Source organism: Hypanus sabinus, chromosome 16 (assembly GCF_030144855.1).
Source record: "Hypanus sabinus isolate sHypSab1 chromosome 16, sHypSab1.hap1, whole genome shotgun sequence".
Classification (NCBI taxonomy): Eukaryota; Metazoa; Chordata; class Chondrichthyes; order Myliobatiformes; family Dasyatidae; genus Hypanus; species Hypanus sabinus.
This window is the reverse complement of record NC_082721.1, coordinates 6,579,153-6,607,108: the sequence shown is the minus strand read 5'-3', so window position 1 is coordinate 6,607,108 and position 27,956 is coordinate 6,579,153. Positions and strand designations below refer to the sequence as shown.

Here is a 27,956-nt window from a genome sequence, read left to right as displayed (position 1 = left end):
TAACACTGTGCCAATGTTTCGGGAAATTGGGGCGGGTTTGGTGGAGACGAGACCTTATTTTCCCGCAGGCGCTGCCTGGGCAGTCGCTGAGGCGGGGTCCTGCGGCCATCTTGTGGGCGGGCAGTCAGTCGATCAGGAGGGGACGAACGGCCGCCGGGATGTTGGAGCGAATTCTTGCGCCCAGATACGGGCAGTTGCTGAAGAACTGGTGAGGGAGTGCGGGCGGCCGGGGAGCGGTGTGTGGGGGGAGAGGGTGAAATGGAGGTGACCCGGGGGGTGGGGCTTTTGGGCCTCGGGCCTCGGGCCTCGAGCTGGTCGTAGACTGGAGCCTTTTCCCGTCATCACCACCTCTCTCCGCGGGGAGCTGAGGCTATTGCTGAGCCAGGATTCACGGACGAAAATGTGATTGCAGGTGAAGGTCGTGTGGTAGGGCTCCGACCTGTTAGAGGTCAGTGTCTAGCCACAGGGAAGTCAGAGTGTCCTCAACGTCCTCCGGCAACGTGGCCCTTTCCCCGGCCCCGCAATGTATTTCTTCCTCGTCCCGCTCTCCCTCCCCCTCTCTCTTCCTCTTCCCCCTCCCCTACCTCTTCCCCCTCCCCTACCTCTCTTCCCCCTCCCCTACCTCTCTTCCCCCTCCCCTACCTCTCTTCCCCCTCCCCTCTTCCCCACCTCTCTTCCCCTCCCCTCCCTATTCCCCCTCCCCTCCCTATTCCCCCTCCCCTCCCTATTCCCCCTCCCCTCCCTATTCCCCCTCCCCTCCCTATTCCCCCTCCCCCTCTCTTTCCCCCTCCCCCTCTCTTTCCCCCTCCCCTCCCTATTCCCCCTCCCTCCCTATTCCCCCTCCCCCTCTCTTTCCCCCTCCCCCTCTCTTTCCCCCTCCCCCTCTCTTTCCCCCTCCCCCTCTTTCCCCCTCCCCCTCTTTCCCCCTCCCCTCTCTTTCCCCCTCCCCTCTCTCTTTCCCCCCTCTCTCTTTCCCCCTCTCTCTTTCCCCCTCCCTCCCCCTCCCTCTCCCTCCCTCTCCCCCTCCCTCCCTCTCCCTCCCTCTCCCCCTCCCTCCCTCTCCCTCCCTCTCCCTCCCTCTCCCTCCCTCTCCCCCTCCCTCTCCCTCCCTCTCCCCCTCCCTCTCCCTCCCTCTCCCCCTCCCTCTCCCCCTCTTCCTCACCCCCCTCTTCCCCTCCCTCTTCCTCCTTCTTCCCCCTCCCTCTCCTCCCCTCTTACCCCTCCCTCTCCTTCCCTCTTACCCCTCCCTCTCCCTCTCTTACCCCTCCCTCTCCCCTCTTACCCCTCCTCCTTCCCTCTTACCCCTCCTCCTTCCCTCTTACCCCTCCCCTCTTCCCCTCCCTCCCTCCCCTCTTCCCCTCCCTCCTCCCTCCCCTCTTCCCCTCCCTCCTCCCTCCCCTCTTCCCCTCCCTCCCCTCTTCCCCTCCCTCCTCCCTCCCCTCTTCCCCCCTCCCTCTCTCCCTCTTCCCCTTCCCTCCCTCCCTCTTCCTCTTCCCTCCCTCCCTCTTCCTCTTCCCTCCCTCCCTCTTCCTCTTCCCTCCCTCCCTCCCTCTTCCTCCCTCTTCCCTCTTCCTCCCTCTTCCCCCTTCCCTCCCTCCCTCTTCCCCCTTCCCTCCCTCTCTCTTCCCCCTTCCCTCCCTCTCTCTTCCCCCTTCTCTCCCTCTCTCTTCCCCCTTCCCTCCCTCTCTCTTCCCCTTCCCTCCCTCTCTCTTCCCCCTTCCCTCTCTTCCCCCTTCCCTCCCTCTTCCCCCTTCCCTCCCTCTTCCCCCTTCCCTCCCTCTTCCTCTTCCCTCCCTCTTCCCCCTTCCCTCCCTCTTCCCCCTTCCCTCTCTCTTCCCCCTTCCCTCTCTCTTCCCCTTCCCTCTCTCTTCCCCCTTCCCTCCCTCTCTCCCCTCCCCTCCCTCTCCCCCTCTCCATATCTCCCTCCCTCCCCTCTCACCCCCCCCCCCCGCCGCACTCTCGCTTCAAGATGTCACTGGCCTTTTTCTGCTACTTTTCTGTATATATGTCCTTGATGGCAGGTTACTTACACACCAATAAATAAAATATTAGTGCCAGAGAGGTGAAAAGAGACATAGTCTGAGGTATCTCATCAAACCAAGTGACTCTAAGATAACCTCACACTTTTAATTCTGGAAGGCACATGTTCAGTTGTCATGATGGAGCTGTTGTTTCCCAGTCTGCCTACTTTCAGAAGCTCTGATCTTGGTCATCTTGCAAGGCTCAATGACAGTGTTTCTCCACTAATGTTCCTACAATGCCTCTTTGGGCATTTTGATATGTTAAGTAGGTCATATAAACGGAGGTGATAGTCATATTAATTTATAGATTAGCAAATAAAACTCTGTTTCCTTATTGAAAATCATCAGATTTGTACTTTAACCACCAGGTGGCAGCTTATTGCCCAAGTTAAAACATTCAGTCTTTAAAACCGTTTTACTGACATGCCTGATGTTGCTGCTACATTTAATTCAAAGAACTGTATGTTCTGTTTGGCAGCTGTTTTCTTGATAAATCCCATTGTCAAATCTATATATTGTACACCTGCATTTACTGAGCCTATCCGTGCTAAGTTACAAACCACTTGGAATACAGTTTGGCTCCAGATCATTAGAATTGTATCAGCTCACCCACCTAGAATAGGCAGAAATCAAGCAGAGATTTGATGCAGAGGACCGAGTCACCAATAAACCTGACACCCGATATGTTTTTGGATGCTGCTGCTAACAGCCATTGGGTAGATCAAAAATAGGAGAATGTATCCTTGGCAAGAAGTGGCTTCTTGAGCCTAGTAAGTGAAACATATTGAATATTGAAAGGCGGCTTAGATAGTGGATGTGGAGAGGGTACTTACTATAATGGGGAAGTCTCGGAGCAGAGGGCACAGCCTCAGAGTAGAAAGACGTCCGTTTAGAACAGAGATGAGAATTCCTTTAGCCAGAGGACTATGAATCCGTGGAATTCATTGCCACAGATACCAGTGGAGGCCAGGTCATTGGGTATATTTAAAGCGAAGATTGATAAGTTCTTGATTAGTTAGGATGTCAAAAGTTACAGGGAGCAGACAGGAGAATGGGGTTGAAGGTGATAATAAATCAACCCTGATAGAATGGTGGAGCAGGCTTGATGTGCTGAATGGCCTAATTGTGCTCCGATGTCTTATGTTCTTAATGAGGGAGAAGAAACTTCCTCATTAAATTTTTTAAAATAGTGGGAGCGGGAAAAGAATTCAATACAAGACGTTCTCTGGATAGGCAAGTGTGGTTCCCACTCAGCTGGATAGTGTAAGAAATAAAATGGAGGAGGGTGGGATACAGTGAGCCATGTGAAAGGTAGGAAAGTCTAACGATGGTCTCTGGCAAGTAGCATGTTTTCATTGCCTTTGCTTAGGATGTGTCAATGATTTCACTGGAATGGAATCCTTGTCATTATAACAGTCAAGTAAAACACTGGCCCTTCTGTCCATAGTATTGTGCAACCTTTTAACCTACTCTACTATCAATCTAAGCTTCCTCTCCTCTGAAACACGTGACCCTCTATTTTACTTTCATCCATATTACAGGCACTTATTATCAGAATCAGAATTAGGTTTAAAATTACTAGCATATGTTGTGAAATTTGCTGTTTTATAGCTTCAGTACATTACAATACAAAATAATAACTTTAAATTACAATAAAAAGTATATATCAAAAAACAATTAAATTATTTTAGTGCAGGAAGAGAAGGGGAAGATAATACTGAGGTAGTATTAATGAATTCATTTGTCTACTCAGTAATCTGATGGCATTGGGGAAGAAACTTCCTGAAACATTGAATGTGTGACTTTGGGCTCCTGTGCCTCCTCCTGATGGTGGCAGAGGGGAAGGAGCTTTTCCTGAAACATTGAGTGTGTGTCTTCGGGCGTGTGTGTCTTCGGGCTCCTGTGCCTCCTCCTGATGGCAGAGGGGTAGAAGCTGTTCCTGAAACACTGAGTGTGTGTCTTCGGGCTCCTGTGCCTCCTCCTGATGGTGGCAGAGAGGAAGACAGCATGCTTTGGGTGCTGGGGATCCATCACGGTGGATGCTGCCTTCTTGAGGCATTGCCTTTTGAAGGTGTCCTGGATGCTGGGAAGGCTAGTTCTCCACAGCGCATCTGTAGAAATTTATGAGTGTCTTTGATGACATACGAGTTCTCAAACTCTGCATGAAGTATAGCCAGCCACTAGCAAATCTTCTTTGTAAATGCGTCAATATGTTGGACCCAGGATATATCTTTAGTGATGTTGTGACACCCAGGAACTTGAAACTGGTCACCCTTTTCATTCCTAATCCCTTGATAAGGATTAGTATGTGTTCCCTTTCCTAGTCCAGTATTTGAAATTCTTGGTTTTACTGACATTGAGTGCTAGGTTGTTGCAGTGACACCACAGAACCAGTTGATCTATTTCACTCCTGTACACCTCTTCACCATCTGAAAGTGTACCAATAATAGTTGTGTGATAAGCTAATTTATAGATGTTGTTTGAGCTGTGCCTAGTCACACAATCATAGGTGTAGAGCAGTGGGCTAAACCCACATCCCTGAGATGCGCCAGTTTTGATCGTCAGCAAGGAGGAGTTGTTATTTCTGATCTGCACAGACTGTGGTCTAGTGAAGAACTTAAGGATCCAATTGCGGGGACACAGGGGCCAGGTAATAGATCTTGTTGATTAGAAGTGAGGGTATGATTTTGTTGACCACTGAGCTGTAGTCAATAAACAGTAGCCTGATATATGTATTACCATTAGCCAGGTGATCCAAGGCTTATACTGTTTGTGTATGTACAATGTCTTGTGTATGTGACTCAAAATGGCTTCTTTAGTTTGTTAAGAGTAGGAATGCTTCTTTGTCTGATAAGTGTTTCTCTCACAGTTGTTTAGCTTTAGATTTGCTGATATGGGGATTGTATCCATTTGTTAACCAATGGGGAATGTTATTTTGTCTTGTGAGGCTGGGAACTTGGTAGGGGGGGTTTCGCGGGTTTTTGAGAGAGTCGGGAGAAAGACGCCGAGGAAGGTGGATTTGCGCTGCACTGCTTGGTTGACCACCGGGGGGGGGGGGGGGGGGTCCCGGGTGCGAAGACGTGGAGGTCGGAGGCAAGCGACAAGGGGTGGAATGGTTCTATGGTTGAGCTCCAACGATGTGCACTAAACTGACTGAACTTTGATAAGTTGGCACCTTTTGCTTTTACTTTTCTTTCATATATATTGTACTGCCTAGTACTCCTTTAGTTTTAGTAAACTCTTTAAAGTGTATTTCATAACGGTATCTGGTGTGAATTTGATATTGTGTGCGGGCGCGAGGCATAAACTTGATTCTCACAGCACCTGCGTGTACGGGAGGTGGGATTGGTGTGTGGCTGGATCTCCTTTTCCCCTAGACATATACCAGCCTGTTGGTTAAGTGTTACGTGTAAGAATAAAAACTACCTCTGACATCTCCCATTAACTTAACTCCACTCATCCTAAAATGCCTCTGCTATTACTGTCCTGTGAAAAAAGGAGCTGGCTGCCTGCTCTACGCCTTTCATTATATCATACACCTCTATCTTCAACTTTCATCTTTCTTCACTCCAAAGAGAAAAGTCCTAGCTCACTCAACCTCTCCTCAAAAGGTATTTTTAAACTTCCCTTATATCTTCCAAAAAAAAGCTAAAGCTTCCATTTGAATCACATCCCTACAGCTTTTTAACAGATACTTTGGAGGTCTGCCTCTGCGCCGCGGTGCCTGAACCTCGACCGGCTGCGCCAAGTCCACATGGGCTGGTTTGAGTCGGTCCACCGTGAAAACCTCCTCTCTCCCCCCCCCCCCCCCAACGTCCAGAATGTACGTGGATCCTTTGTTGTTGATCACCTTGAATGGCCCCTCGTACAACCGCTGTAGCGGTGTCCAGTGTCCGCCCCTTCGTACAAACACAAACTTACAGTTCTGCAGGTCTTTGGGTAAATGGGTCGGGGTCCGTCCGTGCTGTGAAGTTGGTACGGGGGCCAGGTTGCCGAGCCTTTCGTGTAGCCTGTCCAGGACTGCTGCGGCCAACGAGGTGTGCACATCTTCTTTGGGCGCTGCACGAATTCCAAGCAGGACCCAGGGAAGCTTGTCCACCCAGTTAGATCCTCTCAGGCGGGCCATGTGACAGTGTGGTGTAGCTGCGTTCCCAAAAGGCTGGCCACAGCCGACTACAGGCTGGAGGTGAACTGGGCGCCTCTGTCGGAGCTAATGTGGGCTGGTACCCCGAAGCGTGCTACCCAGGTTGCGCTCAGTGAGCGGGACCGCCTCTGGCCACCTCGTGAACCAGTCTACCGTAGTTAGGAGGTACCACGCTCCTCGGGACACTGGTAGGGGGCCCACGATATCCATATGAATGCCTACCACCCACAGTCGAACGGACTGGTGGAACGCTTCCAGTCTCTGTTTTACTTGACTCTTATAATGACAAGGATTCCATTCCAGTGAAATCATTGACACAGTCCTAAGCAAAGGCAATGAAATAACGACACGCAGTCGGTAAGTCGTTTGGAGACTAGTTTATTCAAACTTCGTGGCGCTGGCATTTAATCCCTAGCACCCGCCCTCTCCTGGCGGAAATGACATCAGAGGTACATTACCAAAGTCTCCCCTCGCGCGCTGGCTATTTGTGAGCCGGTTCGCCTGCGCAAAAAGTGGGTCGCCACAATCCCATTAAATGACCATTCAACCCCAGAACGATGATTCATCAGGTACCAATGTGACCTTTAGGTTTTTGATGACTAGCTGAAGCTTCTGGTTGGAAAGTTTTAGTCAATAAAATTAATGAAAGTTACTAATGTTCCACTTGCTAATTATCTAGATCAGGGGTGTCAAACTCATTTTAGGTCACAGGCCGGATTGGGCAAAATGCAGCTTCATGCGGGCCGGATCAATTGGGCGCGTGCGAATGCAGCTTTCATTGCCTTCGTTTTTTCAGCCTGTTCTCATATGTCTCAGTCTCTGCTATAACTACAAAGTGTTTCACCACAAATTCCATTTCTTATGAAGAAGACTGCTGAGCAAGCATTATTTTTATGATTGGTATTAATTTACAATCATAGGCTTCATATCGCCAGGCCATTAATAATTAAAATAATAGATCTATCTAAAATGATCTCGCGGGCCGGATATAATTGTACGCCGGGCTGGATATGGCCCGCAAGCCTTGAGTTTGACACCTATGATCTAGATAATCTCCCATTACATCATTACTCCATTATGAAACAGAAGGAGGCCATTCAATCTGTTGGCTCCAAACTAGGTCCCAAAAGAGCAGCCCATCAGTTGAACGAGCACAAAGTGCTGGAGGAACTCAGCAGGTCAGGCAGCACCTATAGAGAGGAACAAAGGGATGATGTTTTGCACCAAGACCCTTTATTGAGACTGGAAAGGAAGGGGGCAAAAGCCAGAATAAGCTGGCAGTTGATAGATGAAGGCTGGTGAGGGGGAAAGTAGAATAAAGTGAGTAGCTGGGAGGTGATAGATGGAAAAGCTAAAAGGTTGAAGAAGAAAGAATCTTAGGAGGGGACAGTGGACCATGAGAGAAAATGAAGGGCGGCCACCAGAGGGAGATGATAGGCAGATGAGGAGAAGAGAAAGTATAAGAGGGGAGCCAGAATGGGGGGGTGGATAAGGAAAGAAGGGGAAGAAATTACTGGAAATTGAAGAAATTGATGTTCAGGTTGGAGGCTATGCAGATGGAAAATAAAGCATTGCTCCTCCTCATTGTGGCAATAGAGGCAACCGTGGACCGAAAGGTCAGAATAAAGATGGAGAGCACCAAGGAATCCTCCCTTTTATAGATGGAGTGAAAGTTCTAGGTAAAGTGGTCCCCAATCTACCACCAGTATTCATTAGTCTCACAGCCTGAGGCAAAGACCTGTTTCCAGTCTAGCAGTCCTAGTCCTGAAGCTCCTGTATCTCCTTTCTGTTGACAGTGAGTCAGAGATTGTGGAATGTAGTAGAGATCCAACAATGCTTTGAGCTCCTTGTCTACAGTACTCCCAGTAAATGTCTCAAATAGGGTGAAAGAAGATCGTCATCATTCTCTTGGTGGTATTTACAATATAAGGTCTAGTTATCTGATGCCTTGCTGCCTCCGTACCACACAATAAACAAGATTTCATATTTAATATAATTGTGATTTTATAGGATTCCAACTATCTCTACATGGGGAGCTGTGGCTGGTGTATTGCTGGTCTATGCTACAGATTGGAAAGTTATAGTTAGCCGTATCCCATACATAAAAGGAAAATTCAAGAGTGATTGAAGATTATTAACGGTAAGCTGTTGTTACATTTTTCAAAAATTTGTAGTTAGTGTGAAAAGTCATTTTGTATAAATTCAGTGAAAATTTACCTGATTATATTAGTTTTAACTAAAATAAGTAAGTTGGTTCATTAAAGTGAATGAAATTCTTCTATTATTGGCGACCAATCTGTGTTGTGACTGTTCTTTCCTCTTTCGCCCATTACCCCTACGAGGGCATAGGCTGTTGACAGCAGCTCACCAAAGTCCTCAGTCCTGGGCCAGTCCTTCAAGTTATCCCCAGGTGTAGCTCATCTTTGAAGATCCTTCTTCTCTGAGGGTGAGGTTTTAGGAGCTTCTGTTAGTGTCTGCTTAGTTCTCTGTTTTATTGGAACAGGCATTCTGGTCCCATGCTCAAATCTCCTGCTTTCACAGCCAAGTTTGGGAATGGCCATGGCAGAATTATGATCGTGTTTAGTCATTCGAAATAACTTGAAAAGTTTGTTTTAGCGACCTGAAAGCCACATATTATTTTTCATTTCCTATACTGTGTCACAAACAAAACAATTTGGAGTTGCTTCCTACTTCAAATATTCATGTTCAGTGGCACAATATTGTATCAGTTAGTGTAGATTTTTATAGCAGAATTTTCAGCGATAGAAGTTCATTCCCCACTGCTGTCTGTATGGCGTTTATATGTTCTCCCATGATCAAGTTCTCCAGTTGCTCCGGTTTCCTCCAACATTCCAAAGGTATAGGGGTTAGGGTTAGTAAGTTATGAGCGTGCGATGTTGGTGTCGGAAGCATGGTAACAATTGCAGGCTGCACGTATTCAACTGTGTTGGTCATTGACATAAATGATGCATTTTACTGTATGTTTCAAAATGCATGTGACAAATAAAGCTAATCTTTATCTTTAATCTTTGCTGTAATACTGACTGACCACAGTCAGTCAGTGGTATATGACCCTTAATAGGCAGTTGACTGCAGTTCTCCAGAGTCCTCTCCCAGGGATGAGGTCTTTGAAGCTTCTCTTGGTGTTTCTGCAGCACTGGGTTTTTTACGGGATTGAGTTGCCACCCTCCTCCTTTTGCATCTAAGCTTGGGATCATCCATGGTGGTATTAACTTTTGTAGTAGTGTACCAGAAAGGAAAAAAAAAAATTCTTTGTGGATTAATTTGCTTGTTTCAAACAAATACATAACTACTTTGTTATTGAAACTTTTTTTCCTGGATTTTCTAAACCTTTGATTGCTTTCCCAGAGTTTAGGGGCCTCTTCATTAATTGCCTGATGAGAAATAAAAGCAGAGGCAGGGTTTCAGGCAGTTACTCCACATTCAACCAACCATTTCAATTCTGATCTCCATCCCCTTCTGACATGCAGGTCCTTGGCCTCCTCTTCTGCCAGTGAGGCCGCTGTCAGGTTGGAGGAGCAACTCTTCGTATTCCGTCCTAGGTAGCCTCCAATCTCATGGCATGAATAAACTCCAACCTCTGGTGTTTTTTTTTCTCTTTCCTCTTCTCCTCACCTGCCTGTCACCTCCCCCTGAAGCCCCTCCTCCTTCCCTTTTTCCTTTGCTCCAATCTTCTCTCCTAACAGATTTCTTCTTCTTCAGCCTTTTACCTCTTTCACATCACCTCCTAGCTTCTTACTTCATCTTCACCCTTCCCCCCATCTTCTTACTCTGGCTTCTTCCCCATTCTCTTCTGCTCTAGTTCCAGTGATGAAAAGTGTTTGCCAGAAAAGTTAACATTTTATTCCTCTCCTGACCTCCTGAGTTCCTCCAGCATTTTTTATGTGTAGCTCTAATATTTAGGTAGTGATTTGTGAATACTGTAAGGGCAAACTCCGTAATCCAAACAGGTTTAATGCAGATTGTCTGTGTGCACACTGACCTTGGGTAAAGATTTCAGAGATTGGTTACTCTCTGGGTTAAGAAATTTCTTATGTCAGTCAAGCAAGACCAGCCTCTTATCTTGAAACACTGATTCCTGGTTCTAGTCATCCGGCTCAGAAGAATTGTCAGCCCTGCATCCACAATGTCAAGCCCCTTGAAAATGTTTTGTGTTTCAATTGAGGTCACTTCCAATTCTAAACTAAAAAAAAATTAGCCCACACTGCGTTATTTCTCTTCGGAGTAATCCCTTTACTGGAATCAATCTCAGGAGGCTTTGCTGCAGTGTCCACAATCACAAGGTTCTCCTTCCTCATGAAGTGAGACCCAGACTGGGATTCAGATTCAGGGAGACCCAGACCCGAATTCAGTATATCAAGTGCAATCTACATAATAGATTGTGAATCAAACCAACAGGACTGGTATGTGTGGTGGGGGCGTAATACTACACAGGATTGAAATAAGCTGCAGATGTAAACTCAGTCAGCTCCGTCATGAACAATAGCCTCCTCGGCATCCAGGACATCAGAATCAGACTTTAATCGCCAAGTACCTGTACACATACAAGGAATTTACTTACGGCAGATGTTGTCTCTCTGCTCATAACAATAATAATGATAAATATAAATGAAAATATAAATTATACATACAAGTAGTGCAATCCAAGTAATAGTTAGCCGACAGTTAACCGGCAGTTAACTGTTCAGCAAAGTGACCGCAGTAGGGAAAAATCTTCTCCAGTGCCTATTAGTCTTAGTCTGGAGGGATCTGAAGCGCCTACCAGACGGAAGCAGTTCAAACAGTCCGTGCGCAGGATGGAAGGAGTCCTTTATGATGTTCCCCGCCCTCTTCTTCAACCTGGAAGAGTACAGGTCCACAATAGAGGGCAGGGAGGCTCCAATGATGCGCTCGGCAGTCCTCACTGTGCGCTGTAGTCTGGTTCTAACCTGCTTGGTGGCGGCTCCAAACCACACAGTTTTGGAGGTGCACAGGACAGACTCAATGACTGCAGTGTAGAACTGCAGCAGCAATTCCTGAGGCAGACCATATTTCCTCAAGAGCCGCAGGAAGTACATCCGCAGCTGGGCCTTCTTCAGGATGGAGCTGATGTTCTGCTCCCACTTCAGATCCTGAGAGATGGTGGTTCCCAGGAACCTGAAGTTCTCCACGGTGGACACAGGGCTGCCGAGGAATGTGAGAGGGGACATAACGGGGGGATGTCTCCTGAAATCCACTATCATTTCCTTTGTCTTTCTTTTCTTTTTTTATTTACAAAATCCTTTATTACAAATATCAGTGCTATACAATATATACAAAACAGTGGCAAACGCAATTACTGCACTACAAATAGACAATAGACATTACACCAGAATGTTGCCATCTCTATCTACGATGGCATTTACACCCCGCGGAGCCCAACGGTCTCGAAACTCCTCCAAGGCCGCTGTGGACTGCGCGTGTTCTTTTTCAATAGTTACCCGGGCACGAACATACCCCCTAAACATTGCCAGGCAGTCTGCCCGGGGAGATCCTCCCGCCACCCGTTTCCAAGACCCACGGATGGCGGATTTCGCCAGCCCCAGGAGCAAGTTGACTAGGACATCCTCATCCCTCCATGCCCCCTTCCTTACTGGATGACCATATATAAACAGGGTGGGACTAAAATGCAGCCAGAAGGCGAGAAGCAGCCCACGCAAATATGCAAAAAGAGGCTGCAGCCTCACACACTCCATGTATATGTGGTACACGGTCTCCTCCAGCCCGCAGAAGTGGCATGTTCAGCTCCAGATTGTTCCGACTGCACCAGAGCGACAGTTGGTCCACCTGCTGTCGATATGCAGACTCATCACTGTTCTGGATGAGTCCGATGACGGTGGTGTCGTCTGCAAACTTCAAAAGCTTCACATAGGGGTTGGAGGAGGTGCAGTCATTGGTGTAGAGGGAGAACAGCAGTGGAGAGAGGACACACCCCTGGGGGTGATCATCAAGGAATGATGCCTCAAAAGGCAGCATCCATCATTAACATTATCCAGGATATGCCCTCTTCTCATTGCTGCCATCTGAGAGGAGGTACAGGACAATGAAGACACGCATTCAATGATTCAGCAAAAGCATCTTCCCCTCTGACATCTGATTTCTGAGTGGATATTGAACCCATGAACACTACTTCACTACTACTTTTTTCTTGCACTACTTCTTTGATATAACTTTTTAAATATATATACTTACTGTAAATTACAATTTTTATTATGTTGTAAGGAAAAAGTTAAATGTTATTCCTCCTTGGTATATGCTAAAATAAATGAAAGTCTGTAAGGCGAAGTGCTGTTAGCTTGGAGTGGGGTTGCTTTAAGTAGCGGAGAATGTTACGGGAGTACAAGTCTAGCCATAACAATGAAAGATGGTGAAAAACATGTTTTTCTGGTAAAGGCAAGGTCATTGTGCAGGTGCAGGTACCAAATGCATGGACAAGTACCAGTGTAAGGGATTTTAATGGGTATAAAAAGAACATTTTATCCTCCACTAGGTCATGGCTAGTGACTAGTCTGAGATGGGGAACAGTACGTTGAGAGAGTTGAATATATCAAATTAGAGTTAGATGTAGAGAGATGAGGCTGTGTGGAAGCATTCTGCACATTAGCTCAGAGGACAATAAGTATTATTTTGATTTCTGTACTGCTACTACTCACCGCAGTAGCGATTTGTTTTTCCATCTATTTCATTTGTGCTGTTCTAATAAAGTTTTTCCTTGTGGCCTTGAACACGTGTGTCGTCTCCTTTGTTTGCAGATGCTGTACCCTGAGCTGAAGCAGGAAAGAACACAATTAATTTTTGTTTACATAGGTATTGCGATGTACTGCTGCCACATAATGCCATATTTCTCAACGTGTGCTGGTGATGTTGTGATTCTGAATCAGTAATCCTACACTGTGGACTGTTTACTCCTGTGTCATCCTTCCATTTTTTATACAGATTGAAAACTTCTTTCTTTATGTCGTTTACAATTTTGCTACTAAAAGCCAATTTAGCACTGTCAATTTTTTTTTCATTTTCTTTTGTAATTTCACACTTTTCCCTTTGTCCTTGTTTTTTTTAGTAAATAACTTTAACCTTAACCTTGCACTAGAAGAATAGCCCCTTGACTAATGTGGTGGAAAGTTTATTTTAAAAGAAAAGGGTGTTAAGTGCCAGACTTGAATTTGTATTGCCTTTTGAGCAGATTTCTAGCAACAAAATGAATAGTAACTTTTGAGAGGAATTATAAAAGATTTAGTCAAAGAGGTGATCATGGAAAATTATATGAAAGGAATCAAAATCAGGTTTAATATCACTGGCATGCTGTGTGAAATTTGTTGTTTTGCAGCAGCAGTACAGTGCAATACATATGTAACACACTAATGTTTCACTGCTAATGTAATAGTTTCTCTGTAGCAGCAATGTTTGGGTTATGACTGGAGATAATGGGGCTTTGGAATGTGGGGGCTATCCAGTGAGAGAAATATTTTTCTTGTGGGTCTGGAAGAGAGATTTTCGCGGTCTTTTGTTGCCGAGAGAAGAAGGAAGATGGGTGTGGAGAGAGCTGGTAGACCACCAGACAGTGGACCAGGAGCGAGGGTCCAAAGGCCGTTAATGCTCGGAGGAGGTTGATGGTTGATGAATGGCCATATTTGTCAGCTCCAACATACACTTTTGACTTTTCTCTTAAAATGGGCCCTTTTTATTTTCTTTACCTGCCCTATATTCAGATTAAGATTTATAAAGTTCAATCAGTCTATTGCATATGGTGTACTGTCAGATATTTTGCAGTGCAGATTTGTAACCGGGCAACACATCACACAGCATCCACACAAACGAGATTTCTCAGTTTCGCTGGGCCAGAAGTTGTCTTCCCCAGACGAACATGTGCTGGCTGAGCCTGAGGGTTACACATAATGAAATAAAATTTACAATAAGATATATATTTTTATTAAATAAGCAGTGCAAATATAATAGGTAGCGTATATGGGTTCATTGTCCATTCAGAAATCTGATGGTGGAGGGGACAAAGCCATTCCTGAAACATTGAGTGTAGGTCTTCAGGTTCTTGTACTTCCTCCCTGATGGCAGCAATGAGGAGAGGGTATGTCCTAGGTGATAGTAGAAACCGGCATCCTCTGTAAGGAGTTTATACGTCCTCCCCTTGGAATACGTGGGTTTCCTCTGGGTGCTTCAGTTTTCATCCACAGGCCAAGAGCAAGGGTAGGTTAATTGCTTATTGTAAGTTGTCCTGTGATTAGGCTAGAGTTAAATTAGTGGGTGGCTGGTGGCGTGGCTCGAAAGGCAGAAGAGACTGTTCTGCTCTGTATTTCTAAATAGATAGGCAAGTAGATAAATGCGTAAATAGATGGATGGATAAATGAATAGATGAAATTCCAGAGAGCAGCATTGGATATTTGAAGAAATGGCTGCCAGAAATGAGAATGAAATCACGACAACTACCAGTTTGGGAGTTGGTTGCAGAGTTTGGAACTCAGAAGAATAATGGAGATGCAAGAGACTGCAGATGTTGGAATGTGCAGCAACACACTAAATGCTGGAGGAACTCAGCGGGCCAGGCAGCATCAGCGGAGAGAACTGGACAATCAATATTCTGGGCTGTGACCCTTCATCTGTACAGACGATCTTGTATGTCACATCGGGAAGAATAAGCCCATTGAGAGCTAAAGATGAGAAGAATATTTTAAAATAGAATTGTTACAGCTGTTGGATTGGACTGTGTAATTGCTACTTTCTTGTTGATTAACTTTACAATGCCTGTTTGTATTTTTATATAATTACCTATATACACATAATTGTTCAGTGTATTTTCTAGTGGTTTCAGTTGCCTTAATATCAACTTGGTTACAGTTGCAATATCACATTTCTTGAATGGGAGTAATCTTATTGGTTGATTTAAATAGAATTTGAATGGAATGTGTTAACTATGGACATTCAATTGAATTAGCTAGCTGATAGAAGAGAAGCAGTGTATGTTGGGTTTTTCCTTTCTCTGTCACTAGGATCTCCCGCTTCCCTCTCTCTGCTTCTCTCTCTCCCTCCTATTTTACAAAGTGTTAGTTCATAGTTGTAAAGTAATTCTGCATTAATTACCTATCACTTCATGATTAATCTTGGTCAGAATCTGTTGACTGTTCAATTTGGAATGTTTTAAAGAACTAGGTGGTTGATCCATTTTTTGAATTGTCCGTGTAATTAATCCTGACTTGATAGATGCTCAGTAGAGGTTGTATAAACAGCAAGTAGCCTATTTACATTGTTTGTTCTTGTCCTGCAGGCTCTATTCGGATCACTTACATATTTTAAGTGTTTCATTATATTTATTACCATAATGCACTTTTTGCTGGCCTTCCAAAGCAATCTGCTAACAAACTTCAACTCATTCAGAATGCTGCTGCTAAACTTTAACCAAAACCAAGATGAAGGAACATCTCACTCCTTTATTAGCTACTCTGCATTGGCTTCCTGTATCTTTTAGAGTTGATTTTAATGTCTGCATATTTGTTTTTAAAGCCTTTTAAGTCTGGGACTGGAGTACATCATAGAATTGTTTTCATTTTATTATCCTGCTCGAGCTCTCATGTCTACTGCTGATCTCTTAAATTTAAACAATCTCCCTCAAAAGATAATTGGCAGGTCAGCTTTTTTGAACTACGCTCCTAAACTGTGGAATTCAATACCTAAAACTGTAAGGGACACAGATTCAGTTGACACTTCTAAACACTAGCTCGGGTAAACCCAACTTACTTAACCTTGCTTTTAACTAATATCTTTTGGTCTTTTAGTTACATGTTTGTACTTTATCCCATTGTAAAGCACTTTGAACTACATAGTATGTACCAAAATGCTCTATAAGTAAATTATTAATGTTATATTCCAGATTTGGTTTATTATAGTTCCAACATATCTAATGTTTTTAACTTGCATATTGTTTAGTGAATGAACCAATGGGGTGTCACTTAGGTCAGTAAATCTGTATAATACGTAGTAGACTCCTCGGTAATGATAGTTTCTTTGTGAAAGCTGTAACCAAACTGTCATGCAAGATATTTGCTGACAAAACAAAAAGAATTGAGCTGTTGTAGACTAGTGTTATTATGTGTATATTTAATACATTCCTTGGTTTATTCAGTCTTCTCTTTTCTTCCTAGGATTTAAGGGAATAATCTGACCAAGTGATCAATGACAAACATGAGACAGTGAAGGATTTTGTGGACTGAACATTTCTATTGTGAAAATTTAAAGCTGGACAGGAATCAGTTGTCAACACCTTTTGAGGGGTGATTGTATTAACGTGAAGCAGGTTGTATCCTCTGGAATATTATCTGCCCTGACTCATGGGAATTGTTTGAATTACCTCAATGTTTCCTTCAGCTTCTGAAATAAAATATGGAAACCTGTAATATACAAATACATGTTGATCATTTATCTCAACTGAGATCTGAATGTACATAGAATCATTCTGGGCTGGAATACAATCTAGATTTATTATCAAAGTACGTAAATATACTACCTTGAGTTTCAGGTCTCTGGGCAAACAGTCAGAGATCTTCTGACTCCCATGACACACCAATTTCCTGCCGGGACACCAACTTTCGATCCACCCATCTCCAGAGCCATGAGATTCTGGACCTCCAAAGGTGAGCTAAGATCTTTGGCCACATCCTTGGTATGTCAAATAACAGACAGTTGTGAAACCCCAAGAGCGGGTCTCATTCCCGCAAAGAACCAAAGTTAGCGTGTAGCTCCAGGTCAGGGTCTTCAAGAGAACCCTGAAAGGGAAAAACAGAATTATTAAAGATGGAAATAGATCTGTTTCTGAAGATGCAAGCAAAGGAGTTGCCATTTAGCACCATCTCCGCCCTCTCACCGCATACAACCCTGAGATTCTTTTCCCTGCAGGCATACTCAACTAATCTATAGAACAGTAACTGTAAGCAAAATCAGTGGTCGCATAACCAGGATTTGTGATATGCACAAGCTGCTCGTACAACCATCCACCACCTGCTTCCATGGCTTCACATGATCCTGACCTGGGGGGAGGGAGGGCCGCTAACCAAGTGCTACTCCTTGCCTAAAGGTGACCTGCGAGCTTTTGGAGGGAAAGAGCGCCTTACACCTCCTTTGATAGAGACGTATCTCTACCCCACCACTCCAAAGACTGACCTTATTAAAAGAAGAAAAATCTGTATTTTAAATTTTTTTCTATGATTCATGGTACTTTGCAGGAAAGAGCAGAAACACATTTGCCAGGCTAGTAGAGGGAAGGAGCACCTTACACCTCATTTGGTAGAGATGTATCTCCACCCTGCCACCCAAGGTTATGACACAACTCTATGAAACCATACCATAACTGTTAGACTGCCCCTGGAGTACAGTGCAGTTCTGGTTTCTGCACTACAAGAATGAGGATTGAGAATTGCCTGGATAGAGGACCGTAATTACAAGGAGAGATCAGATCAGTTGGATTGGTTTTCCCTGGAGCAAAAGAGGCTAATTACTAACTGATAGAAGTAAGTGATTATGTGGCATAGATGAGATAGGTAGACAGCATTTTTCCTCAACAAAAGTTGATGATTTAAAGGGCATCTCAGGATTCTTCTAATGTAGAGTTGTTGATATATGAAACACAGCAGCGCAGTTTTTGATGGAATCGAGTGCAATTATATTTGAGAGGCATGTGAACAGACACAAATGTGTTTCAATTATATGGGGAGACTGAATAGGCTGTATTTGTTTTACTTTGAGCAGAAGAGTCTAAAAGGGTCCTGATAGAGGGGCATAGCTTGGGTAGATGGTAGGGAAACATTCCCTCATTGCAGAGGTATCTAAAACTAGGGGGCACGGGTTTGTGATGCGGGTTAAAGGTTCAGAGGGGGATCTGAGGACGAATTTATTTCACCCAGAATGTATTTGATGTTTGGAGCACACTGCCCAAGCGTTTGGTGGAGGCAGGTACTCTCAGAAATTTAATAGGCATCAAGACAAGCAATTAAATCACTAGGTCATGAAGGCTACTGACCAAGTGAGATCAGAATAGAGAGATAATCAATGGTTGGTATGGATGTGGTGATCTGTTATTGTGCAATATGACTCTGACCCATTCCAGCATCTTGACATGATATGGACACTAGTCACACCCTTTGTAAACATATGCTACCAACTCTGGAGAATTGACCATTTGGACCACTCTAGGTTCACATTGCCATTTATTAAAAGGCCTCTCACAGGAATTATTAGTACTTATTAGTGGAATTAAACCTATTACAGTTTAACCTGTACAATAGCCCACTTCACAGCATTGGCAGGGTGAGACAGAGTTTGCCAGTTCACCAGAAATTCCCAACTTGCCACTGTTGGAACTTTGAAATAGAAATACAGTGAAAGGAGGGAAGGGTGCCACAGTTAGCATAGTGGTTACATCATGCTATTACAGCTCGGGGTATTGGAGTTCAATTCCGGTGCCATCTGCAAGGAGTTTGTACTTTCTTTCTGTGAGTGTGAATTTTCTCTGGGTGCTCCCAGTCCCAAGATGTACCAGTTAGTAGGTTAATTGGTCATTGTAAATTGTCCTGTAATTAGGCTAGGGTTAAATAGGAGGATTGTTAGATGGTTTGGCTCGTTGGGCTGGAAGGGCCAGTTCTGTGCTGTATCTCTAAATAAAATGTTAAAATACTGCAAACATTCAGCAAGTGTGATCATTCTGTGCAAGTAGAAACAATTTTAGGATGAAGACCTGATAAAGGATCTATACCTAACTGGTAATTCTGTAGGGGCTGCCTGACCTGCTTTGTGACTCCAGCATTTTCTGTTTTATTTTACATTGACATCAAGTTTAGTAACAACCTCTCACTCAATGTCAGCAAGATCAGGGAGCTTCAGGAGGAGGAAACTGAAGGTCCGTGAGCCTGTCCTCATTGGAGAATCAGCAACATTAAATTCCTCGTTGTAATCATTTCACAGGACCTGTCCTGAGTCAACATGTAAGTGCAATTATGAAGAAAGTACTCCTTGGGAGTTTACAAAGATTTGGTATGAATGGATGCATGGTAGAAAGTATATTTTCTGGCTGCTTCACTGCTTGGTTTGGAAACACCCATGCCCTTGAATTGAAATTGCTACAAAAAGTAGTGGATATGGCCCAGTCCATCACAGGTAAAGCTCTCTCCACCATTAAGCACATCTACATGGAACACTGTTGCAGGAAAGTAGTATCAGGGACCCCCACTACCCAGCTCATGCTCTTTTATTGCTGCTGCCATCAAGAAGAAGGTACTGGAGCCTCAGGACTTGCACCAACAGGTTCAGGAATTCATAACCATCGTGTTCTTGAACCAAAGAGGATAACTTCACTTGCCCATCACTGAAATGTTCCCACAGCTTATGGACTCATTTTCAAGGACTCTTTATCTCATGTTTCTGATATTTATTGTTCATTTATTTATTACTATTATTATTTCTTTCTTTTTGTATTTGCTTTGTTTTTTGTACACTGGTGGGTGCATTCTTGCATTGATTCTATTGTGGTTATTGGATTTTTTCTATGCCCACTTGAAAATAAATTTCAAGGTTGTATATGGTGACATTTGTACTTTAATAATAAATTTACTTTGAACTTTCATATCACTGGCATGCAGTACTGTGCAAAAGCACATGTAAAAGAAATTCTGTAAAGGGAAGATGCTTTCAAAAATAATGAAATAAAAAATTTCTAAATATAAAATAAACTATAAAGTGCAATAAACAGTAAAAAAAAACACTAAATAAGTATTTGGTGTGACCACCCTTTGCCTTTAGAACTGCATCAATTCTCTTGGGTACACTGTCATGTAGTTTTATAAGAAAATCGGCTGGCAGTTTGTACCAAGCTTCTTGGAGAAATTGTCACAGGTCTTCTGCAGACTTTGGCTGTCTCACTTGAGTCTGTCTTTCCAGGTAGTCCCAGACAGCCTCAATGATGTTGAGATCAGGCCTCTGTGGAACCCATACCATCTGAAATCATATAAAAAATCTAGGGTGCCTAAGACTTTTGTGGAATACTGTATGTCATGAAATGAGATGTTCTGCAGCACCAGTACAGTGCAATACATAATAAAAAATATCAATGACTATGAATATATCTATATAAAATTAAAAAAAGAGACAAACAGGGAAAAATAATGTATTGGGTTTATTGTCCATTCAGAAATCTCAATATACAGGTATGATGAAATGCTCTTTATGGATGCACGCAAAAGAATTTTTTCACATTACCCTGATGTAATAAACCAATTTACCAACCAACAGAGTGTAAAAATATGGTATTCTTTACAGAAGATGGAGACACCAGAAACTGCAGATACTGAATGCTGGAGTAATAAAAAGCAAATCTGTCAGGCAGCATTGCAAGTTGATAAGCTGGACAGTTCAGATGAAGGGTCTTGATGCAAAACATTGACTGTCCATTTCCTCCTGTAGATGCTGCCTAACATGCTGTGTTCATCCAGGGATTTGATCTTTAAACAGTACTGTAATTGGGCGAAAAAAAAACTACAGATGGTTGAAATTTGAAAATCTGTTGAGAATTCATGGTATTTTTATGATGCTTAATTTCCAGCATTTCAGTACATGTAACATCAAATTATGTTTGTGTTCTGCAGTGGGTTTGAATCCATAATCTTCTGAGTTGCAAATGAAGCATCTTAAATTTTTTAAAAAGCCTTTTATACAAAGATCAAATCAATGAAAACGGCAGAACATATTTGCAAAGGGGAATTTGAAAATAGTCCTGTTGGGTTTCACTGTACATCTATAATGAGTCATGAATGCCAATCTTTGCAACTTTAACCTCAGTCAGTCTTAAACACAATAGATGCCAGTTGGGAGCACGGTGCTTATCAATTTGAATTAAGAGCAGGTGAATCCAGCAGCAGAGATTAATAACTCCGTAATTCAAAAGGGCAAGAATAGACGTTCTCTTGCTTCCAGGTTCTGCGAAGATTTAAGAAGGTACTGTGTTTGGGAATTGCTATATAAAAGGTAAGTGCGATCCATTCAACTATTGACTTGGACTCCTTAGCAAAACCAATAGTGCTTCTGGAATAAAAATGATGTGATAGTTATAATCTATTTCACGGAAGCATAGTTGTTAGCATAATGCTTTACAGTACCAGTGACCTGAGTTCAATTCCCTCCACTGACGGGAGGGAGTTTGTACAATTTTCCTGTGACCCTGTGGGTTTCCTCCCACAGTCCAAAAATGTACCGGTTCGTAGGTTAATTGGTCATTATAAATTGTCCCATGATTAGGCTGGATTTCTGGGTTTGAAGAGCCAGAAAGGCCTGTTCTGTGCAGTATCTCAATAAATTAAATAAAATAATAGTATTGTAGATGGAATTCACGTGCTGTCAAAATCAGAACTTTGTTTCAATGTTTTAGGCACAAGAAGCGTTAGAAGTTAACTTATGATGGATTATTTGAAAGATTGGATTTAGCCTCCTGATAAGATGTTAAGAAATTATAGATAATTATACATAGATTATATATGATATTTAATGATGAATATAGCTGCTTGTTAGGACGTGGACCATCAGGAACAATCAGAATCCCTTTATAAAATGACAAGACGCAAAGATCAAGTGGACAGCCAGAGACATTTTCCCATGGTAGGAAAGGCATAATTTTAAGGTGATTGGTGGGAAGTATAGGGGGGATGTCAGAGGTAGGCTTTTTATACAGAGAGTGGTGGGTGTGTGGAATGCACTGCCTGGGTGGTGATAGCGGCAGATACATTGGGGATATTTAAGAGACTCTTAGATAGGCACATGGATAACAGAAAAATGGAGGGTAATGTGGGAGGGAAGTGTTAGACTGTGGGCCAAAGGACCGGTACTCTGCAATTCTTTGTTCTGTGTTCTAAGTTGGTTTAGTGACTAGCAAATTGGACATTGTTCTATAAGCAAAGAGAAGAAAGGCTGACATAATTTTAGCCTTTTGCACAGTCAAGTAAAGAGCCGAGGCCGTGGTCGGGTGATCCATGATCATACTTGAGGGCCTATGGTCAAACTCCCCCATGTCACTATATTTCCAGTACATCCTCGGACTGTGATGCTCATTGACACAAACAACACGTTTCACTGTATGTTTCAAAGTACATGTGGCAAGTAAAGCTCATTTGTTTTTTAATTGTAGGTTGTTTTAGAGCCTATGAAAATGCATACGACTAAATCAGGGATTCCCAAGCTTAATTATGCCGTGGATCAATATCATTAAGCAAGGCATCCATGGACCCCAGATAGGGAACTCTGAATTTAAAAAGTTCGTTAAATGGTGGAAAAGCTCAAATTTATTCATAATTTTTTTCTTCTCAAATTTTCTAAAATTCCAAGCAAAAGTCCCACTTGCTCCAATGCCACTGTTATTTTATTTATAATTTATTTTCCTCTCAGTATTTTTTCAGTAACACAAGATGGCAGCATTGAGTTGTTCTGGTTTGAACAAGCAAATTCCAAAACGAAAAACTGCATACTATTAATATTCACTGAATCAGACTATTGGCCTTATTTTCATATTATACCTAAATACTTAAGTTTAAAATATTGAATAATCCTGTTTCCCTTTTCATTGTAATATGGAGTAGATTATCTCCTGTGCAGTGGCAACATACAATCAGTGCCCACTTGATTAGGTACAGCTGTTCACCTGCTTGTTAATGCAAATATCCAATCAGCCAATCATGTGGCAGCAACTCAGCACATAAGCATGCAGACAAGAGAACAAAATTGATTAGCAAATGAGAAACAGACTACAATGTTTTTCAAGTCATTGTTGGGAGTATCAATCAGCCTTGTTTGAAGAAATCTCTGCCCAATTATCATCAACATATCACCTGAAGCACCAGGGACCCCAACAAACTTGACCACAGTCACACTAACAGGAATACCTAACCATCTGGTCACTTAGCTGTCCTCCTCTTATCTGCATACAGGCAGAGGCTCCAGAGAAGAGGACTACAAAGAAGGGGTTGCAGCAGGCTGAGGAGCAGCTATCAGCAGCTATAGTCCACAGCTATCAGTGGACTGAGTCATGTTCAAGGACATCAGAGGATCTGAATGAATAAACCGCGGTTTTTACAGACTATAAAACCAGATAGAGTTGAGTGTGTTCCCACAAAATTATTCAATCTTCTCTAAATAGAAGCCCTGGATGAACCACAGTCTGCTGAGGGCCAGATCAGTGACAGTCGGTGTGGTGACCAAGTACGAAGCAAGGATCCAGCCACAATCTCCAGAAAGCCATTTCATGTATGAAGTGGCAATTCCAGACCAAACTTGAATCACTGAAGGATGCTCAGTAGCTGTAGCAGAGCTTCTCTGCTATCACCTCCTACAAAGTGAAGCCAAGCAACATACTGTAAGTGATAACAGGGTTTTGCTTCCATATTAGGTCAATGCCTTCTAGGCTCGCTTTGACCATCAAAACATGGAAGCACTTCTACAAACACCCACATCCCAATAGCCCTCTGATTTCAGGCCATTGCAAGAGACCAGGTACTAAAGACCTGTGCTGATCAGCTGGCTGGAGTGTTCACCTATATCTTGAACCTTTGGCTTCAGCAGTTTGAGGTACCACCTGGTTCAAGCAAGCTTCACTTATACTGGTGTCTAAGAAGAATGTGGTAACTTGCCTCAATAACTATCGTCCAGTAGCACTTGCATCCACTGTGATGAAGTGTTTTGAGAGATTGGTGATAAAGCATCAACTCCTGGATCCGTTCCAATTCGCCTACCATCACAGCAGATGCCATTTAATTAGCTCTTCACAATGCTGGAACATCTGGACAGCAAAGATACATAAGTTAGGATGCTCTTCATTGACTACAGCTCAGCATGACCTTAGCCTCAATACCTCTTTGTGCAACTGAATCCTCGATTTCCTCACTTGTAGACCCCAGTCAGTTTGGATCAGCAACAACATCTCCTCCACAATCTCCCTCAGCACAGCTGCATCACAAGGCTGTATGCTTAGCCCCCTGTTCTACTTGATTTATATTATTATTGTGAGGCTAAGCAATGTTCTAGTGCCATATTTAACAGCTGATGATACCACTGCAATTGGCGGAGTCAGAGGTGGTGATGAATCAGCATATCATAGGAAGACTGGAAATCTGGCTGAGTGGTGCCACACCAATAACCTTTCACTCAATTTCAGGAAGACCAAGGAGATAATTATTGACTTCACAAGGAGGAAACCAGAGGTCCATGAGCCAGTCCTCATCAGGGGGTCAGAGGTGGAGAGGCTCAACAGCTTTAAATTCCTCAGAGTTATCATTTCAGAGGATTTGTCCTGGGTCCAACACATAAGTGCCAATACGAGAAAAGCATGACAGCACCTCTACTTTCTTATAAGTTCGTGAACATTTGGCACATCATCTAAAACTTGGACTAACTTCTATAGATGTGTGGTGGAGAGTATATTGACAGGTTGCATCACTGCCTGATATGGAAACACCAACGTTCTTGTATGGAAAACCAGCCCAGCCCATCAAAGCCAAACCCCTCCTACCACTGAGCACATCTACACAGAGTGCTTTGCAGGAAAGCAGCATCCATCATTAAGAAACTTACCATCCAGGCCATGGTCTCTTCTCACTGTTGCCATCAGGAAGAAGGTACAGGAGCTTCAGGACCCGTGCCACCTGGTTCAGCAACAGTTATTACCCTTCAATCATCAGGATCTTGAACCAGAGGAGTTAACTCAACTTCACATGCCCCAACACTGAACTGTTCCCACAACCCCTGGACTCACTTTCAAGGACACCATCTCATTTTCTCAATATTTATTGCTTATTTTTATTACATTTTGGTTCATTTTGTGTTTACTGTGAATGCCCACAAGAAAATTAACCTCGGAGTTGTAAATAGTAACATATATGTACTTTAATAATACATTTACTGGGATTAAGAACTTCAAAAATAACTCCATCAATTACATTATCAAGACAGTTTGGGTGTGTATTTCCTTGGAGTTTAGAAAGATTTAGAGTTTAGAAAAGCCTTATTCAAGCATATAAAATTTTAATAAGAGGGCCTGACAGGGTAGATGTTGAGATGCATTTTCTAGTAGGAGAAGCATGAACAATGGGTTATAGCTGCAAAATAAAGGGACATTTTTTTAAAAAAAACAATGTGTGTAGGAATTTCCTCCCTCAGAGGGTGGTGTATCTCTGGAATTCCCAGCCTCCAAGAGTGCTGGAAATCCATGATTGATGGTCCCAGGCCTGACTCTGAAGGGAGGGTGGGTCATGGGGCTAGCAAACACATCCCGAAAAAACCAGCAGGAGCTCCAAAGACCTCATCCCCAGGAGAGGAAGATCTTCACCTCGAAGGGGTATGAAGTTATGTGGTGAGAGCCACAGGGCCAATCATCCAGAACCACCACCACTGGACCATGGAAGAAGAATCAAGGAATAAAAGAGGGGGTGGATGAGACATACTACATAAGCAAAGTACTGACATCACCAGGAAAGCATTAACATTGAATCCCCAGGGAAAGTGGAAGAGAGGATGGCCAAAGGACACTTGTGTGGCCATTAGACACTACACTGTGCTTAGAGTGAACACTTAAATAGTGTCAGTTGTGTGTGTTTGTGTTCAAGAGCAGTAATTCTTTTTCTCACAGATAGTTGGTGAGAAATAAGCAGTAAGACAATTCAGAACTGTTTTGCTCAAAGCAGTTTCAAGCATTCAGGCTTGGAGATGCCAGAAACAGTAGTGAGTGAAAAAGAAACAATTTCACTACCTCAGGTTAGGAACTATGAAGAATTTGAAGGTATCGACAATCATCTTGAATGCTTCAATGAGAATGATTTAGAGGATGCAATTATTGGAAGCATTGTATGAAAGCAGTCCATTATCTACATTAGGTGTCTGCACTGATATTGTTCATTTACAATGACGATGTTCATCATCAATCAAAAGAACATAGTGTATGCTGGATAAATTCCTCCATCAGTAACTACAGTATTAGGAAAACTAATACGGTAGTTTTATACTACTGTAGTATTGGTAGATTTCTAGTTTGTTCTGTACTTCATTTAAATACATAATTTGCCACCCAGTTAAATGGTAGTGTCATTTTTTATTATTCCTTTTTAACTATTTCCATGAAACTTTGGACAATTGGGGCAGCAGATTAATCGGGCTTAAATATAATGGTCCCATCATGTCCCAATTGACTGGAATCCACTGTATATTGTGAGACTTAGTTTTTGAAGGCCTTCCACTTACCAACATATTGAGGCAGTTACAAAGAAGACATGACAGCAGCTATATTTCATTAGGAGTCTGAGGAGATTTGATATGTCACTAAAGACACTTGCAAATTTCTACAGATGTACCATGGAGAGCATTTTAACTGGCTGCATCACCGTCTGGTATGGGGGCGAGGGGGACACTGCAGAGGATTGAAATAAGCTACGGAAAGTTGTAAACTTAGTTGGATACATTATGAGCACCTGCTTTCCCAGCAACCAGGATATCTCCAAGGAGCGAAGTCTCAAAAAGGCAGCATCTGACATTAAGGACGCCCATCACCCAGGTTATGCCCTCTTCACATTGCTCCAAAACGGCCAGCATCCTGTGATTTAGCAGGCTACCAATCCCATGGCTATGGGATATTGAAATATTTTTGATGCTTTTCTCAGAAGTTCATTCAGGTACCCAAAATTAATTTGATTAACTTCTTACCAGTAATGCAATAAATCACAAAAACAAGAGATTCTGCAGATTCTGAAACAGGTCCCACACCACCAGGTTCAGGAACAGCTATTACCCCCTCAACCATCAGGCTCTTGAACTAAAGGGGTTAACTTCACTCACTCCTTCAGTGAACTGTTCCCACAACCTATAGACTAACTTTCAAGGACTCTTCCTCTCATGCTCTTGATATTTATTGCTTATTTATTATTATTACTTCTTAATATTTGTAATCTGTTGCATATGGGTTGTTTGTGGTTTTTCATTGATTCTGTTGTTTCTTCGTATTTAGTGTGAATGCCCGCAAGAAAAAGCGTTGTATATGCACTTTGACAATAAACTTAATTTGAACTTTGTATATAGTTAGGTTTTGGATTTATGCATGCTGCCAAATTCTTGTCTTCGGCAGGACTGTCCTTGGGTACGCAGTGTGCTCTGACTGGGCTAAACTCTGTTGTAATTGGGTGCGGATTAGCCATAAATGATTAGGGAGTAATTTAAAAAGAGGCACATGCAGCAGAACTGCCAGATCCCTGCAGAGGTTCAGGCAATGTTACATTTGGAAGAGTTTAACTACAAAACTAGTTGAAGGGTTGTAGTGTGTGTTTGGGTGTGAAAATCCCCACCACTTGTATACTTTTTTCATTTGTGGACACCTAATAGCAGATTTATTTTATTTTATTTCGACTGATTGCCTTAAAACGAACGGGGAGAAGGTGCGTGTTGTTTATTGTTGAGGGAACAGGGGAGAAGATGCCTGTTATTTGTTGCACGGATTAGATGCAGAGGAGTAGTGAGAGTGGCTGAAGAAGTTGGCGGAGGGCCAGTCGCGGGACTCTTTGCTGCGCGGAGTGAGTCGGTTTGGCGCGGCGGGGCGGGGCGGGGCGGACTGCGTGCGGAGGAGTTTGTGGCACGGAGCCGGGCCGGGCGGGCAGGCAGGCAGGCGGGCGGGAGGAGGCGGCGACGGCGGCGGGCGCACGGACGGCGCGGGATCCGCCGTTCGTTTCTCCTGAGGG

General features: G+C 43.3%; 1 protein-coding gene across 1 annotated transcript; it reads left to right on the top strand.

Moving 5' to 3' along the window:
- Nucleotides 1-50: 50 nt before the first annotated feature.
- LOC132405973 (cytochrome b-c1 complex subunit 10) lies at nt 51-16,615 on the top strand. Its single transcript, XM_059991044.1, has 3 exons — nt 51-208; nt 8,176-8,305; nt 16,356-16,615. The coding sequence occupies exons 1-2, from the start codon at nt 159-161 to the stop codon at nt 8,291-8,293; spliced, it is 168 nt and encodes a 55-aa protein (XP_059847027.1). The 5' UTR covers nt 51-158; the 3' UTR covers nt 8,294-8,305; nt 16,356-16,615.
- The last annotated feature ends 11,341 nt before the right edge of the window (nt 16,616-27,956 follow it).

What these genes read in the sequence shown, in the direction of transcription:
- LOC132405973 (XM_059991044.1), top strand. Translation starts at nt 159, where the DNA reads ATGTTGGAGCGAATTCTTGCGCCCAGATACGGGCAGTTGCTGAAGAAC. An exon ending in GGGCAGTTGCTGAAGAACTG is followed by an intron (nt 209 to 8,175) that starts GTGAGGGAGTGC and finishes GTGATTTTATAG; the next exon opens with GATTCCAACTATCTCTACAT.